Source organism: Poecilia reticulata, chromosome 7 (assembly GCF_904066995.2).
Source record: "Poecilia reticulata chromosome 7, P_reticulata-male-v2, whole genome shotgun sequence".
In the NCBI taxonomy this organism is placed as follows: domain Eukaryota; kingdom Metazoa; phylum Chordata; class Actinopteri; order Cyprinodontiformes; family Poeciliidae; genus Poecilia; species Poecilia reticulata.
The window spans coordinates 5,216,416-5,234,581 of NC_088836.1; the positions used below are offsets into that span (position 1 = coordinate 5,216,416).

General features: G+C 40.8%; 1 protein-coding gene across 1 annotated transcript; it reads left to right on the top strand.

Annotated features, from left to right (window-relative positions):
* The first annotated feature begins 2,295 nt into the window (after positions 1 to 2,295).
* fkbp1ab (FKBP prolyl isomerase 1Ab) lies at positions 2,296 to 13,177 on the top strand. Its single transcript, XM_008412827.3, has 5 exons — positions 2,296 to 2,439; positions 2,574 to 2,621; positions 9,287 to 9,399; positions 10,639 to 10,792; positions 12,338 to 13,177. The coding sequence occupies exons 1-4, from the start codon at positions 2,403 to 2,405 to the stop codon at positions 10,765 to 10,767; spliced, it is 327 nt and encodes a 108-aa protein (XP_008411049.1). The 5' UTR covers positions 2,296 to 2,402; the 3' UTR covers positions 10,768 to 10,792; positions 12,338 to 13,177.
* Positions 13,178 to 18,166: the final 4,989 nt, after the last annotated feature.

The window sequence follows — 18,166 nt, forward strand, 5'->3', positions numbered from 1 at the left end:
TCATAGGAGGATGACTTAATATCACCTAAACTTTAAATTCACATTTAGGATTTAAAATTAGTGTAAAACCTACATTTTCATGAACAAATTATTCATAATTATCGTGTTAGGGATGTATAAGGATTGAAATGCATGCACTTATTGTGCAGGGAAGAATTTGAGATTAAAATAATTTCTTATTTAAGCAATTTCAAATGTTACTTAGAAAACGGTTTGGTATCCCGCTGCTACTTTACTTCCAAATTTCAAATTCCTCCTTTTAAAGTTTTGTGAAAGATGACAAAACATATAGATGACCGTCTCCCTGGCAAGGAGAGGCTGCAGGGTAACTTTTCCTACCTAACAGAGGTGAAACAATAAATGGATGAATGCCAGTGGGTTTTTTTGTATCCTGCGTATGATTTTGTTTCATCATATAGAATAATGTTTCAATGACTAAATGAATATGTAATGTCTTAAAATATATGGGATAATTTTTCACTTCTCACCATAAAAATTGTAGAAATGTCCTTTTAAATAAGACTCATGTTGTCTCTGCCTGGCAGAGCTTTCCATCCAGAATTGCTTCATGATTGATTGTCCTACTCTGTATTGTGCACAATTCATAAATAAACCTGATTGAGTGATTTTACCTGAACAGTGCTTGGTAACAGTTTTTCCACAACAATGGACAAAAACATTAAAGGCTCTCAAGTGAAAGGCGTGGTGGTTTTAGCTAATGTTGGACCCATGAGCAACATGCTAACATTAGCATATTAGCCTGCAAAGACTTTTGTGCGTCATCTTTTTAAAGAAAATTCAACCTGTAACCATATGTATGCGAGTAGTAAAGGCATACATGACACATGAAAACATACTGAAGACGAATAACTCGCCTTTAAAGAAGCTCTGCTTCTTCCAATGTTTCCCACGCTGAGCTGAAGCATTCACTCCAGTAACAAAAATAGTCAAATCCAGTTTACTCAAAATAATGTAGTCTTGTACTTTTCTCAGGCCAAACATGTACATTACTCACATTACTTGAGTTGAATAAACAATATAGTGAGACTTGAGTAAAGCATACAAACCTAATTTAAGTAAGAATAGGTAAGCCAAGATACTGCGCAGAACCGTCAAGCTCCCAGGCCTCTGGTAGAGGACCGAGCTCAGAGGATGAGAGAGAGAGAGACCAAGAGAGAAGGGCTATATGCCAGTTATCTTGTTTTGTCACATTCAGAATAAATAAGAATATTTTAGATTTATTTGGTGATTTAAGTTACTGAAATGAATGATTTTTTTGTTAGTATTATTCTGTTTTATTTCATGGATCTATAGTTGCACTAATAAGATATATTCCAATTATATGCAGAAGCGAGGCTCCCAATTTGTTTTAGGTTTTCAGACTGAGATGACCAGACTAGCTAGTGATGCTAAAAGACAAGACAAAATCAATTAAATCTGAATAAATGACTTTCACTGGAGTTCAATCTGAATTCATTTCCTCTTGTTTCAAACAAAAGACAACAGGAAGCTCCCTGACAGGAAACTCTGAACATAATTTTCTTTTCTTCTTCTTTTTTTGCGTATAGAAATTGATCTCATTCTGTCTGCAGAGCAATGCTGTTTACATACAAAATGTGTATTAAATTTCTTCTTAGAGATTACATCATTATTTTATAAATTTTTTTATTAACATGTTCTGTCTGGTGGTGTGACACAGAATTGTTGTCTGAGTGCCAAGGTGAAGTCCATCAGATTCACTTTCACATGTGGAGCATTGCAGCTTTCACACTATAATGCTCCATGTGACATTTAAAAATATTTATTAGAAGTTGCTTTGGGTTTATCTAATGTGTTAAGCACATGGAAATGGAAAAGAAAGGGAGAGAGGTGGGACAAGAACTTTACAGGGAAAGAAGGAAATGAGAGCAGAGGAGACAAAGAAGGATTAAAAGGATAACAGAAGTCTGTTTCTACACATGCAGAAAGAGAAAAAGAAAAGGAAAATTGCAAATATGTATATATTTGCAATTTTGATTAAAGAAAATAACTTTGTGTGAACTCAACATGATTCTTTGGGGTTGCCATTGGCACTGTTGCCTTTGGGGGGCGCCTTTGAAATGAGGTAGGAAAAGGATAAAAGCAAGGATATAATAGTGGAAGAATATTTCCTCCATATTCTTTTCTTTTTGTGTGTTTTTCATTAAAATTGTGAAATTAAGTGCCAAACTTCTCCAGACTTCAACTATTTTGAAGTCCGAAGCGGAAGCGATGCATTGTAGCTCTGTTTACGTTGATTGCAGTGAGAGAGAGAGAGAGAGAGAGAGAGAGAGAGATCCAGTAAAGGAGCGATCAAACAGGCTGAAGGACTGCACTAAGAGCGCACCGGGTCCTTGGGCAGTAGGAAGACGCACACCGCTGACATGGGAGTCGAGATCGAGACACTCACGCCGGGAGACGGTAAGAGACGGTGGAGAGGGAATGTAGGAGAGCCCGTCTGTCCGCTCTCCTCCTATCTAATTCCGCTGCAGGACGCAGAAATCACCGCCTGTTCTGCACGGATCCAACTGAGCTCCTCTCTGCTTCCTCCACAGGAAGGACCTTCCCCAAAAAAGGCCAGACGTGTGTGGTGCATTATGTGGGTGAGTTGGGGAAGGAGATGAAACTTGTTCCTTTTCTGCTCCCTTCTCTGGGGATTGCTCTGAGACGAGCTGGGTGACTGCTGCGGGCAACTGTCTCTGCACCCCAAATAAAACCCTGGCTCAGAATAGTTCTATCCTGGAAGCACCGCGGCAGAAATGATCGGGACCCACAGACACGATGTGAGGCACAAATGACATGTTCCTGCCTCACACCTGCAGCAGCTGAGGCTTGACTTCCAGCCACGCACGTCCCTGGGACTGGTTTTCCTACGAGATTTGGCAGGAAAAGTCCCCCATAACGCGTCATGATCCGCGCTCTGGATTCCACATTGCGCTTCAGTAAAAAAAAAAAAAAAAGAAAAAAAAAAAACATGGCTAGAGATCATCATCTGTCTGCTCTGAATACAATAATACTCATAAACAGCGAGTATGATGAATCCCACCTCAGGGTTTCCCCAGACAGACAGACAGACAGACAGGGAGCAGGGGGCAGACAGCCGGGCTTTAAATCCTGTCTGATTTCCAGCCTGGTTCTGTCTTTTGTTGGAGTTTCTTCGGGGTCGAGGGGGGCGGGGGTCAGTGGCAGTTGAGCTGAGCGGATTAGAATCGTCTGAGAGGCTGGAATAATGGCAGCCTGGCTTGTATTGTTGTTCATTTAATATTTTTCAGCAGACACGCACATGACCGCAGTTTCCCTCATCAGATTCGCCTCAGCCAGTCCTTCCCTGTGGAGCCGACCATCCTCCTCATGGAGATGAAGCTCGTCACACGTCAATTGTAGCATAAAAGGGAATGTTTTTATGGTTTACAAAAAGGAAATGCATGGATTTCAAAATGTACCAACTAGTGTGAAAATTATTATTATTATTATTATTATTATTATTATTATTTATTATTACTATTTAAAATGTAAATAGTTTCGTGCTTCTTGTCTTTTGCTTGAGTTATATAACTTTAAAAATATCGTGACCAGGTTGTTTTTACACCGGGACACTTTGATTTGTTACAGCTTTCACACTGCACTATTTCAAAGATCCCTTTCTTCCCCTCACCTGTGGTGGCGCTGCACCACGATCTACTAAAGAAAACGACAAGAAAAACATTAAAAGAAGAAACTGAGTGCAACTTCATTCTCATTGAAATTCAAACAAAAATGGAGTGAAGTCTGATTTTAGCGGTTGTAGGATTTCCTGTTTCGTCTTTGATAAAAGACCACAAGCCATTTCTCCCACAATCGCAAGACATGCACATTTGTTATGGTTGTATTTACCCAGGATGCCTCACGCTAAAGTCCGCTTCCTATGTTTGGAGTGGTCCCCGGCCCGCTTGCATTCGCATATGCATTCCAACCGTACCAGCGTTCACTTCAACAGAAACGAAACCTAGGTTTGTAGACAAACAAGTTTGCTTTGTTGATCCACATCAGAGTTTAATTGCACATCAAATTTTTGAGGTGTTTGGAGTGGCCGGGCTGTGCAGGGGTTCGCATCGTGTGCTTGTGCTCTCATTGGCTTTTTGGGGTGGAGTTCTCTTACACTCACCCTGAGAGTGGGAGGTCCATCATATATATATTGGTATGTTATAGATAACATACCAATATGTTGGTATGATAGGTATTTTTGAACCTCCATAAAAGAACCACAGAAAAGAGGTCTCCATAAGAGAACCACTGAGCGTTCTGGCCTCAGTGAACGGCTGGTTGGGTGTGGCCTAGTGGGGAATTCATGTTAGAGGACTGTGAAGGGTGGGGGAAAATAGAGTTGGACCTCTGTTGAGGCTGATCTGGTTGATTTGTACATTTGGACTGTGAACCTTTTTTGCCACGGTCTCTGGATGGGGTCGTTGTCTGTGCGAGGATGGGAATGTGTGATTGTCTCTGTGTCTGCCTGTTTATCTGCCAGGTTTGGTCTTGATGTTCCCTCTCCTGAATCATCTTTGTGCCTTCTTCCCCCTGTCACACTTCCTTCTGGTGGCTGGTGCCTCTGCCTGCCAGTGCATTGGTGGTTTTCGCTGTCTGGGGTTGGGTGTTTGGGTAGATTCCACTTCTAGTGACTGCTTGGCGCAACCTGGGCGCCCTAGCTCTTGGGAGCTTGTGTCTTGGTGCACAGTGATGGATATGCTGTTGGTTTCCACCAACAGCATATCCAGTTGTTGGTGGAAACTGTGGGCAGGCCACTTAGGCTTCTGCATTGTGGCTACCGGGGGTTCCTCTGGGACTCAGTGCTCATTTCTGGAAGGGAGGTGCAGTCGTCCCTGTGGTGGGGCTCTCAGGTCTCTGTGCTTTGGATGTCTGGGCTCCAATTTCCCTCATGTCTGCCTCGGGTGGGTCTATTGTATCGCACACACGCTATTGAGCATTCTTATGGAGAAACCTTATATACACAAACGTGCTCACACACATGTTTTCATTCAGGTGTTTTCAGATACATTTATTTTTGGGCTGCGGTTGCCGCTAAATACATCTTGTATTAACTAGAACCGTGTGCTTTTCAATGATGTTGTAGTTTTTTTTATATAAGCATATGTCATTGGTTGCTATGGTTTTTTGGTTTTCTGTTTTTTTTATTGTCCTCTCCTACTGCAGGTGTAGAGGCAGACCTCTGGGGTGTTGTCTTGCGTTCTCTCTATCCTTTTTTCTCTCTCAAAGCAGTTATTGCAGAAGAAGCTGCCGTGAACAGGCGTGGCTTCAGACTACAAGTCAGACAAGACTGTCTACAATTTCTCTGATGGATTGATGTCTGGACAAGACTGTCCGACTTGTAGGGTGTGGCACACGGAAGAATGTAATTGTCCTGTTTGGCAATAACTCAACAGGATCAGGAAGAGGCTCAAGTGGAGCATCAGAGCTGAAGACGTAATTCTCTACTTGTGAAAGTAAATCTGTTGGGAATCGCTGTCTGAGTGCCACACTTTGGAACAGGATGTGTTGGGAAAAAAAAAAAAGAGAGAGAGAGAGAGAGAGAGAGAGAGAGAGAGAGAGAGAGAGAGAGAGAGAGAGAGAGACTGCAATTCTACTCCATGGTTCCTTGCAAAACTCTTCAAGTTCTGTGAACATCTCTTTCCAGATCCAGCTACAATTTCTCTGATGGATTGATGTCTGATCTTTGACTGGGCCACTTCAGAACATCCACCTTGTTTTCAAACCATTTCTTTGTAGCTTTAGCACATGGCCTGTCAACAGGTATCATTTGGAAATATGTTTTAGCTATTAGCCTGGAACTCAGACATCATTTTTAAATACTTAATCAGATGTTATAATTAAATATTAATCAGTTACTCTCTACTTCAGTACCTTTTTAAGGAATACATTTAGTCTTATTTGAGCAATTACTAGGACAGTTACTTTTTACTTTTTACTTGAGTAAAAATACACTGAAGTAGTCCCTCTCTTCCCTGAGTACAATTTTTAGGTGCTCTCCTCACCTCTGCAGTTACCGAGCATAAACTTTTAGTAGCAGCCCGAGGCAATACATACCTGGTTAATGATGAATTATTAAATACAGCCGTGTCTGATTCCCTGCACTACTTTAAATGGTTCTAAACAGTAAGAAGTGGGAATACAGATGCACATTTATTTTTTTCTGTACTTAATTTTTGTTGGGAAAAAGACAAAAAACAGACCAGATGTTCAGCATCCAACAATGTAATAATAATTACAAAGCATATTTATGTTTTTGGTATCTTCAAAAAAAGTCCAATCCGTGTCTACTTGTTGTTGGTTCTTATTTTTTATCCTTGATTTGAATTTGAGGTGTTTAAACAAGTTAATTCTGATTTATCGAGTGCCACCCTTCAGTGTATAACTCAACAGCACCCCCTGCTGGTGCCTTTTTTTCCCTTATTTTTGATTTTAAGGGAGATTTTAATCAAAAACCAAACAAAAAACTAATATGAACGTCCTGGTTTTGCAGGACACGCCAAAAGTTAAAGGTAAATGTCTTTGTTGTAAACATAGTCACATCCTTTATTTCTGTAAAACATGGGATTTTCTTTCTCTTAAATTCCCAGTTTTTTTCCCCGCCTCTGTTTATTGTGGCAGCTTGTATTCTTTGAGACGTGGACTTCACTGATGGAAAAACAATATTCCCCATCAATCAAGTTACAGCATTCTCTACCACAGCTGAGGGATCAACTCTGTAAGATAAAGCTAGCCTTTTTTATTGTTCCAATACAGATTTTTGCTACAGTAGCCTGGTCATTGCCTTACTACGCAATCCTCCTAGATTCTCATTTCCCTCCAGTGCTCTATCTGGAATTTCTCATATTGAGTTGGATTTCTCAGAATGAATTGAGCAACTAATGCTGGAGTATAATGAATATTTAAGTCATTGCTAGCAAAAATGTTGCGGCCCCTCTTATTGATAGATACCTCGCTCCGCCTGGCACTTCTCTCATCGCAGTTTATAGCACAGGCGATTTCTGGTAAGCTTTATAATGTAGTTTCTTCATGATCAAGTTGACACATTTCATACATCACTGCCAAACATTAGCGGTTGGCTACAATTGGATCCAGTTGTTAGAAGCGTCAACAGAGTCCATGCCTCAAGCAAGCAGTTGTTCTCTATAAACGAGTCAAAACTCTCTGTACGAAGTAAACAGTAGAACAAGGATGCTTTTGCCAGACTGGTGCTCCAGAGCTCCACTTGCAAAAACAACAGTCTGACAGCAGAGTGCCCAGATCAGAACTAGGCACAATCTTGGCCAAATAAAGCTGATTATGATCTACTTATCTTAGATTAGGTCCAGTTGGGAAACCCAGACACTCTGCAGCTAGTTCTGGGAGCTTCTTGGTGCAGTGCCACCACAAACGAGAGGGAAAAAAGGGTTTTCAAAGGGTTTGGGTCATTTGACTTAGTGCAGAGCGTGAAAGAGAACAGCAACAACTGAAAATATACCAAATGTTCAAATTTTGGTTCTCAATTGAACTGTATCAACTGGACCATTAGGCCTGAAAACACCCTAAAAGTCACTGACCAAGTACCCAAACTGGTTGTTAGAATGTTTTTTGCTTTCCAGTATGACTGTATATATCAGGACGTTAACTAGTAGACTGGAGGAGAATCACATACGGTAACATTAGCCTGCTTGCTTCAACATTATGTAACTTGCAGTAAGGCCTAATTTTAGTCTTTCACCACAAGGCATTTCTATTTACAAGATAGCTTATGTTCTCCTTATTTCTTTTTTTTCCAAGGAGTATCACCCAGTCTGCAGGATTTCCTTTCTTATCCATTTTCCTGACAGAATACAAAGCAGCCCTGACATTGGACATGAAACAGGATATTCTATTAAAAAGCCAGCCTTTTTTTTCCCCCATGCAGTGTGAGGATCTCTTTGAAGGGATGCTTCTGCAGGAAAACGGTCAGTGTGATGCTATGGGTATCAGTGTGTTGTGCTGTTGGCTGATGAAATGGGGGAAAAAGAGCCTCATGATGCTTGGATCGAACCTTTTGGCTCTTCTGGATAATTCCATTAGACTGCTATCAGGCTGTCCGGCAGCGGAGAGGAGTCCCACTCAGCTGGCTGGATTAAAGGTTGCATCCCTCCCAATAAGATGAGCAAAGCTGCACCCACACAGACACATCACGCCTTGCACACCCACATCTTGTTGGTGCTAATAGCTCTAAAAGCCTTGCTGTGAATTATTTTTGGAAGGCGACTGCCTTGGAGGTTGATGCATGGGTTTTCCTGACGCTGCCCACAGACGGCTGTGGTTGCTCCACAGAAGACACAAAGTTCATCTATTTTCCTGCCAAAAAGCAAAGATGACGGCATCAACCCATCAACGAAAATGTTTTATCTTTAATAGTATTTTTGATAACCATAGTGTGGTCACAAAGCAGAAGTAGTGCAAAGATTGAAGCAATGGGATGCACCGATAAATCTGCTCCAGTTTCCTTCATGTTGGGTGACATGCGATCTGCCGTAGCTTAAATGTGAAGCGAATCTTCTGTACCGATCTTATCTACGACTTCACCGCTACATAGTTTTTACAGTTAAACTTATTGAAACGAGTACAATATTTTAAATTGTATATAACAAGGCGCATACAATTTCTTTACCAGACAATATAATTGTAATTGTAAATAGATTTGTAAAAAGTGAAAGCAGCTACAACTTAAAGGGAACTGAGATTTTCAAAAAACGTTGAGTCAAAACGGCGACAATGGAAAGATGTACTTCAAATAAAGGGGTCAGTTTATGGACAGTGAGATAAAATAAATCTCTTTCTCTTCTAAAAAAAATGTGAAAATTATTTTGATGCAGCAATATGGTAATGAATCAGCTGATGTGTTGCTGTGCAATTTTTGAAATATGTTTGTGATAGCCTTCTGAGCTGAATAGCACATTTTCTTATGCGAGTAGGGGCCAGATATAAGTTTATGCTTCTTTCTGCTTCTTTTCATACATGATTTCTTTTGTTACGTGAACTGTTCATATTTATTATTGAGTGAATGAAATTAAGAATGAAATTAAATGAAGTATAGCGACTTTTCGCTTCAGAAAACTGGAATCTACAGGTCAGGTTTTTATAAGATTTGCTATTGGCCAGAAAATTGTAATAAAAGTGGTGTACTGCTAACACTTAATATGTAACATGCTATAAAAACTCTACAAACTAGCTGCCTGTCTAACAGCTCTGTTCCTCTTTGCTCTTCTCGAAGGCTCCCTGACGGATGGACGGAAGTTCGACTCATCCCGCGACAGGGACAAGCCTTTCCGGTTTAAGCTCGGCAAACAGGAAGTGATCCGAGGGTGGGAGGAAGGAGTGGGACAGGTAGGCTGAAGGGTATTAATAACGGTTTTATTAGACAGCATGTGACAAGAACAAAACTACTTTTGGGAGTCGTTAGAAAAACAACTAATTGGACTGAAACAGAAAACCTTTGGAAAAGCCCAATATTTAAAGCTGCAGTACGTATTTTTTTCTTTCTCAAAATCAAAACAGCAGAATCTTTCTAAAGATTCATTTTCTAAAACATATCTCCAAGGAATTTCAAATAAGTCTGTAGACAAACTCATAAAAGAAAACGCAACCCAACCTTATTTTATCTGTTTAGCAAATAATTTTTATATAAAAAAAATATTGACAGAGTGAAAACAATTCTGCATGTCTAACTAAAGCACAATTGTTCTTAATATTTACTCCGACCTTTGTTTTTTAATGAAATCCTTCTCCCTTATTCATCATTTTTCTTTTATTTCAAATGACTTCTAGAAGGAGTTGATTACAGGCTTTGTACAGAGTGAGTGCTGTTGTGAGCTCTACTAAATCATAAAATTTTAAAGCAATGTAAGAAATATTTAATTAGTTGGATGAGAATAGGCAGACACAGCTACAATTCAAATAGCTTTCTTCTGGAGAATGTAGAATTACCTATTCAATACTAAATATTTGTATCTATTTGTCATTATTTTTGTAGAAATCAGTTTTCTTTTTGACATTAAAGGGATTTTCTTCTCAAAAACGCCAAATTTAGTTGATTGCTGTTTATTTGGAAAAGCAATAAACTGAAAAAAAGGATAAGATATCCAAGTGGGTGAATGTTTTTTTTTTTACATGCACTGCACTAGGAATCAGATGAAAAGTTGTGCTTTTTTTTATCTCTTAAAATACGTGAAGTTATTAGTGTTTGGTCAGAAACGTTTCCTAAGCTACACTTATGAAATGTCGCCACGCTCATCTTTGACGTGGAGCTGCTCAGTTTGGAGTGAAGGCGAGCTGCCGCCTGTTTGTTGCGTAAGTTGTTTAACTGAAAAAGGCTTGATTTTTTATTTTATTTTTTTTCCTCTGGGATGATGACGACTGCTGCGTGAGCTGCTGAGAGTAATAACAGTGAAACTGATGTAGTAAAAGTGAAACATCATTAACAAATCAAGATGCTTCCCCCTGACTCCCTCCCCTCCTCCCCCCCGCCGTGTCTCCTGTGAGATATTATCTCCCTTCAGCTGCATTATGAGCAGCTCAGTACACCCATTATCTCTCCTCTCTGTTTGCCCTCTCTGCTCTCTCCAGATGAGTGTGGGTCAGAGGGCCAAGCTGATCTGCTCGCCGGACTACGCTTACGGAAACAAGGGTCACCCGGGCATCATCCCCCCCAATGCCACTCTCATCTTTGACGTGGAGCTGCTCAGTTTGGAGTGAAGGCAAGCTGCCGCCTGTTTGTTGCGTAAGTTGTTTACAGAAACTGACCATCCGATAGCGACTCATGATGCCGCTCTGATCTCGGTGCAATCAGCCAAAGCATTTTAACATTTTTGTTAAACAGAATAAATAAAAATGGGAATTAATGGGGAAAAACTGTATACCGTGCGTTCCTAAAATTAAAACACACTGAAATTATGCATATTGCATCCTACGTTTTTGTGTTTATGAATCTATTTACTAATGTCTTGATCTTATGTGAAACTGATGTTTTTCACATCCCCTCACACAAACAGTTTATGTCTGCCGTCGGCAAATTACGGCACTCCATACTCCTCCTGGTGGCAGCTTCGCTGGTCTGCAAAATGTCAAGAACAAAAATTGTGAGGAAACACCAGTCAGTTTGTTGTTCCATAATAACTGAACACATTTTTTGAAAATGATATCTTCTGTTGCATATTCGTTACTCAATCGACATATAAACAATCACAATACGATACTTTTTGGATCCTCTACCTTAAGCTTAACCAAAGCGCGAAAAAAACTAGTAAAAACTAAACAATATTTAACTAATGATAACTAATGAAACCTAGCAAACACACTCTAAAAACTAATTAAAACTAACTGACTTAGACAAGCAAAAATTCACAACAAAAATAAAACTTAAGTATAATGAAAAACCCAAAACTGTCGTAACCCTGGTACCAACTCTGATCCTGTTAGCGGCCAAAACTCTACGGATCGGAACTAGAAGTATTGGGAGAATGTATGTTGACTCTACAGAGGCTGTGTGTGTACGCTCTTGGATTGTATATCTGATGGTGTTTTAATTATGTTTTTTATGTGTTTTTTTTTTCTCTTATAAAAGTTTTACCTGCTTCGTCGGGGACCATAGATGATTAAATGAAATTAGCACCTATGTTATACCCCGGACCAGTGCATCTATCCATCTACAATAAATTGTAGTACTGCAAAAGAGAGCAACATTTTCACCGCGGCTGATGGATCTTGTTCTATTTTATGGTATGATTAGGTTCAGGACTTTGACACGTAAATTTCTATTAATTAGTTACATATAAAGATTTAAAAAATATAAATTCAGTTAATTGCTTTTTTTTTATACATAAGTTCCGCCCAGAATCTTTATATTCACTGTTTCTGGTACGCCAATAAGTCTGACGCACAAGCGACATCCGCTCACCGGCAGGTGAGGCTGGATGACGAAGCCACTTCTCTTGGCCCACTGCTGGTTAAGTTTTGCTCAATAATGATCTGATGGGGTGATGCAAAAAAATATGGCTGTGTTCAAGTTGTGCTAAAAGGAGTTAGTCTATCAGTAAAGCCTTTCAAATAGCACCTCAATGCTAAACATGCTACAATAGCACAGACGTCCCCTACGCAAACGCCCTCTGACCTCTGTTGAATTAGCTCAGCCACTCAAAATGGGGTGAATATTTATGCAATTACTTATTTTGTTACATATTTTTATTTAATTCTCTTTGTTTTGTATAAATCGATTTAAGTTTTTATGTTTTTGTAAAAATAATTTTCCTTTTTGTCATCCTCACAGTTAACTTCGCACCTGGGCGACCCGTAGAGAAGCTTGGAAAGTCTGCGCATGATTCTTTCAATTCAACGTTTTCATCAAACCGTCTGTTTTTGTTATTTTTTGTTTTTCACTCGTCCTCCATTTTGAAACATCTTTTTTCAATCCTACATTTTCTAAAAGTCTTGAATTGTTACAATTTTCTTTTTTTTTTTTTTTAAAGAAAGTGTTTTTTTAATTTTGTATTTCTTAGCATTCTGCTTGTGTGCAAACACAATGAATTGGGTGTATGAAATGCCATTGAATCACTAAGCAGCAAGGTTCAGCTTTTATGAGTCAGTTTGTTCTGGTATTATAAAATTCTGCAGCTTCTTCTATTGTATTAGACAGAAAAGTGAGCAGACATTTACGATTTTAAAGGGTGGGATCGTATTAGCCTGAGTTCTAATAAAAGGCCACACTTAAAACTGAGATTTCTGCAGAAACAAAAACCCTACGTTATTATTTCTGTTAAAGAAGAGTGAGAAGAGTAATTGGTGGGAAGGATAAACCAGGCTTAGTTCCAGATACTTGTGTGCCTAAATATGGTTACTACCTTGCCCCGTGTGCATGCTAAAAATCTGATGGCATTCACTTTGCATCCTTTCTATCTCTTTAAGACCCATTTAAAGCCATACCTAAACAGTGCACAAGGAGGACTGTGTCAACGCACAGGAATAATCGGAACTGAAATTAGTCTGAGATGCTTGAAACTTCTAAAAGGTGGGCAGGGCTTTGAACTCTTGACACTTTGTGTAATAACTTGAATTATGCATTTTCTTTGATGCCAAGAGTCTCTCTGAGAAAGCTTAAAGCAGAAACTGTCCTTTTTAGAATTACTGTTAGTAGTGCGCCACGCCGTCCCGGCGGATGTTGGAGTGGAGGTGTACCGTGAAGAAAAAAAAAAAAAAAGGCCAACGTCATCCGAGTGTTTTTTCTACCTGAACTAGTTTTAAATGGAGTCTAAATGAATGACTTGTGCTGGCCTGGCTCTCTGACACTGACCACGACCGTGCTGCAAGCGGCAGGCCGTCTGTACTGTGTAGTTTTATGTGCTGAGATGTTACTCTGTGCAGGCTAAACCAATGATGTATTTCAAATAAAATAAAATGCCCTCCAACTGCCTACAGTTTTCTTTTCACTGTTACTTAATTTCTCATTTTTCCACAAAGAAAGAAAAAGAAAATGGCTGACGATTAAACGCTTGTTTTATACTTGCTACTTGTTTTATACTTGCTACTTGTTTTATACTTACCTTTTTAAACATACATAACACTTTAAAATATGCCCATTCTGAATGAAATCAGACAGACCGAATAATAAAATAAGCAAGTAAACTTTTTACTGGATTATGAATTGAAGACAAAGTGTAAATTTGCCCCCATGCACTATAAAATTGTATAGTCGAAGAAAACGTACACAATTTTGTTTGGACAACTATATAATTTTTTTTGTTTTACTTTTTTTATGCATAGCTATGGCAACAAGGTTGTTTTTCTGTCTGGAAGCAGATGATTATAATCTCAAAAATTCAAATAATACCTGATCTATGACGCCAAATCCCAATGAGAAGAGAGAGGAGGAAGTTTAAACTACTTCTTCAATCAATCATAATGAGCAACACCAGCATCTCTCAGCCCTCGTTCTAATCATACAGGCAGAGATTAAAGAGGAGCAGCAAAAGCAAATGAGGTGGATTGGCAGCCCCTGCTAACTGACAGGAAGTGTGGTCTCTGCTGGCCGGATGCTGAGCTGTTGGCGTGTCATAACAGTCACAAGACTATTATACAGCAACAGTCTTCAGTCAGACACTAAACTAAAGTGATTGCTACAAGAGATGCTTCCTGTCTACATATTCACCATCCATAATTATCCTTTTGACAATTATGTGGATTATATGAGTTATGACAACATTTAAGTTGCTTTTGGGACAAATAAAGTGTTATTGAGCTGAATTAGAAAGAAATTAGATTTTTTGTTAGCTCTTACATGAATGTAATGTAGTACTGAAGACAAGTTGTTATTGTAAGCAAGGAAGAAACCTGGATAATTTAATGAGTAACTTTTCAATTTTATAATCCCAGCCAGATTAAAAATATGTTGATTTGGTTTGCATTTTATTTAATTTTTCACCTTTATTTACGCAGAGCATGTACAATAAATTACTGCAACAGCAAGGCAGGCATGAGAATACAAAAATACAAGTAGTATATATTAAAAATCATAAAATATCTTTGATGTTATAATTGAAATTCATTACAAAGTGTTTTGGTCTCCAGCATATAGGACCTCCAAAGATTTAACTTATTTATTTATTTATTTTAATAATTGCATGTTTTTGAAAATATTATAAAACTCGTAGGCCTATAAAGGTGAATTGCAATAATATTGGTCTTGGTTACAGTAATCTAAAGTGGACAGGAAAACATACTTGCATAAAACACTGTATGTATTGTGTCTAGGCCTGTCACGATAACAAATTTTGCTGGACGATTAATTGTCTAAAGAAATTATTGCGATAAACGATAATATTGTTTCAAGACCTTTTGACACTGATTTAATGGAAACGACTAATGATACATGCGATTTCCTGATATTTATTTTCAAAATAACACAAAACACTGGAACTGATAAACTATCCATCCATCCATCCATCCATTTTCTTCCGCTTATCCGGGGTCGGGTCGCGGGGGCAGCAGCTTCAGAAGGGAGGCCCAGACTTCCCTCTCCCCAGCCACTTCTTCCAGCTCCTCCGGGGGAATCCCAAGTCGTTCCCAGGCCAGCCGAGAGACGTAATCCCTCCAGCGTGTCCTGGGTCTTCCCCGAGGCCTCCTCCCGGTGGGACGTGCCCGGAACACCTCACCAGGGAGGCGTCCAGGAGGCATCCTTACCAGATGCCCGAGCCACCTCAACTGGCTCCTCTCGACGTGGAGGAGCAGCGGCTCTACTCTGAGTCCCTCCCGGATGACCGAGCTTCTCACCCTATCTCTAAGGGAGAGCCCAGCCACCCTGCGGAGGAAACTCATTTCGGCCGCTTGTACCCGTGATCTCGTTCTTTCGGTCATGACCCAAAGCTCATGACCATAGATGAGGGTGGGAACGTAGATCGACCGGTAAATCGAGAGCTTCGCTTTTTGGCTCAGCTCTCTCTTCACCACGACGGACCGGTACAGCGCCCGCTTCACAGTAGACGCTGCCCCAATCCGCCTGTCGATCTCCCGCTCCCTTCTTCCCTCATTCGTGAACAAGATCCCCAGATACTTAAACTCCTCCACTTGAGGCAGGACGACCCCCCTGACCCGGAGAAGGCACTCTACCCTTTTCCGGCTCAAGACCATGGCCTCGGATTTGGAGGCACTGAGCCTCATCCCGGCCGCTTCACACTCGGCTGCGAACCGCTCCAGTGAGAGCTGCAGATCACGTTCCGATGAAGCCAACAGGACCACATCATCCGCAAAAAGCAGAGATGCGATCCTAAGGCCACCAAAACGGATCCCCTCAACACCTCGGCTGCGCCTAGAAATTCTGTCCATAAAAGTAATGAACAGAATCGGTGACAAAGGGCAGCCTTGGCGGAGTCCAACTCTCACCGGAAACGAGCCCGACTTACTGCCGGCAATGCGGACCAGACTCTGACACCGGTCATACAGGGACCTGACAGCCCGTATCAAAGGGCCCGGTACCCCATACTCCCGGAGTACCCCCCACAGGGCCCCCGAGGGACACGGTCGAACGCCTTCTCCAAGTCCACAAAACACATGTAGACTGGTTGGGCGAACTCCCATGCACCCTCCAGGACCCTGCTGAGGGTGTAGAGCTGGTCCAGTGTTCCACGACCAGGACGAAAACCACACTGCTCTTCCTGAATCCGAGGTTCGACTATCCGACGGACCCTCCTCTCCAGGACCCCTGAATAGACCTTACCAGGGAGGCTTAAGAGTGTGATCCCCCTGTAATTGGAGCACACCCTCCGGCCCCCTTTTTAAACAGGGGGACCACCACCCCAGTCTGCCAGTCCAGGGGAACTGCCCCCGATGTCCATGCGATATTGCAGAGTCGCGTTAGCCAACACAACCCCGCAACATCCAGAGCCTTAAGGAACTCCGGGCGGATCTCATCCACCCCCGGGGCCCTGCCACCGAGGAGCTTTTTGACCACCTCGGCGACCTCGTCCCCAGAGATTGGAGAGCCCAGCCCAGAGTCCCCATGCTCAGCTTCCTCAACAGAAGGCATGTTGGTGGGATTGAGGAGGTCTTCGAAGTATTCCGCCCACCGGCCCACAACGTCCCGAGTTGAGGTCAGCAGCGCACCATCCCCACTATAAACAGTGTTGGTGCTGCACTGCTTCCCCCTCCTGAGACGCCGGATGGTGGACCAGAATCGCCTCGAAGCTGATAAACTAAATAAACAAAACAACCAAAAACAAAAATAAAATGGATTCTCAGCCTCCATTAACAAAAAACATACTTGAATAAAAACTAAACAACATAAAGCCAAAGTGGAAATAAATACTGCATTCAACCAAAAGAGTGCAGATCATGAAGTCTGTATTGGCCTTCAGTAATCACTAGATTTAAATAGAAAAAACCGGCACATCCGACTACCTAATGCAATAGTTCACACTACACCATTTTGTGACCCTATTTTCCACTTATGACAATCTTAGATTGTTGGCCGATCTAACAGATCATCCTGCAGTGTGTGGTGGGTTACGGTAGATCGTCCTGGCCGCTCCGATCTAAATCAGGGGTTTTCCCCGACTGGGAGCTTTAACACTGAATGTGACAGGTAGCCAATCAGAAAGCGCGGATTCTCCTCCTGCTTTCTGAGGGGAAATTACTGAGGGGAATCCCAAACAGCTGACACGGCGCAACCCGAAGTCCAGCGGACATCGGAGATGATATGTGGTAACAACATTAATATTTATTTAACGTTTCGTGCAAAGAATATAGAAATGACAAAGAGAGGAGTTGGAGCCAAATTACTACCTCAGTTGATAAACCCGGTAAGTTTTCAGCTGTTCTTCGTTAACGTAACATAAATAGGTTATAATGATTTTCATTCAGTCAGGACTTTACTCTGACTCTATAGCCACATGCATCACAGGTAGATTCTAGTAAAGCATTGATCAATGCCTGATTTTAAAATTAATTAACTGGACTTGCAGCCGTTATTTTGTGCCCATGTGGCTGGACACCACACGGCACGACGAACCCGATCGAACCGTTATACCTGGGATTTCTGTCGGCTAATGTGTCTCAGGTTTTGAAAATGGGTCCGACAACTCATGTAATGTGCGCTGGACATTAGACTAAGGAAATGAGGACGGGAGGATCAGTGGAGAGCACCGGAGCTGAGCCTTTTTCATTCAGCGTCATCAACAGAAAGAAAAAAAAAAGCAGGAAGAGACGATAAAGACGACAATTAAAATTATCTCGATAGGTTTTTTTTTATCGTCCGATTAATTGATTTATCATTTATCGCGACAGGCCTAATTGTGTCTTTCCAAAATAACGTGAAAAGGACAGTTTAAGGACAGATCCAGAAAAGTGATTACCTTAGAGCTGGGTCTACACTGGGTCAATGCAAAAATATTTAGGCATACTGCAGGAATCTTCTTCTTCTTCTTCTTCTTCTTATTATTATTATTATTATTATTATTTACTAAGTAGCGAAAATTGTTCCAACCAATATCACAATTTCCAAGAAATTATCCCTTAAAAATGCAGAAGTGTGCTTGATCACATTATCAGTTTTCCAGTACAAATCTTATTGGTTAGCTGATGTGCCTTTTTTTCCTTCCAAATCTCTATT

Excerpts from the sequence above, each read along its gene's own strand:
- fkbp1ab (XM_008412827.3), top strand. The coding sequence starts at position 2,403 with ATGGGAGTCGAGATCGAGACACTCACGCCGGGAGACG. Across the intron at positions 2,440-2,573 it reads GACACTCACGCCGGGAGACG|GAAGGACCTTCCCCAAAAAA; the intron begins GTAAGAGACGGT and ends CTTCCTCCACAG. Across the intron at positions 9,400-10,638 it reads GGGAGGAAGGAGTGGGACAG|ATGAGTGTGGGTCAGAGGGC; the intron begins GTAGGCTGAAGG and ends TGCTCTCTCCAG.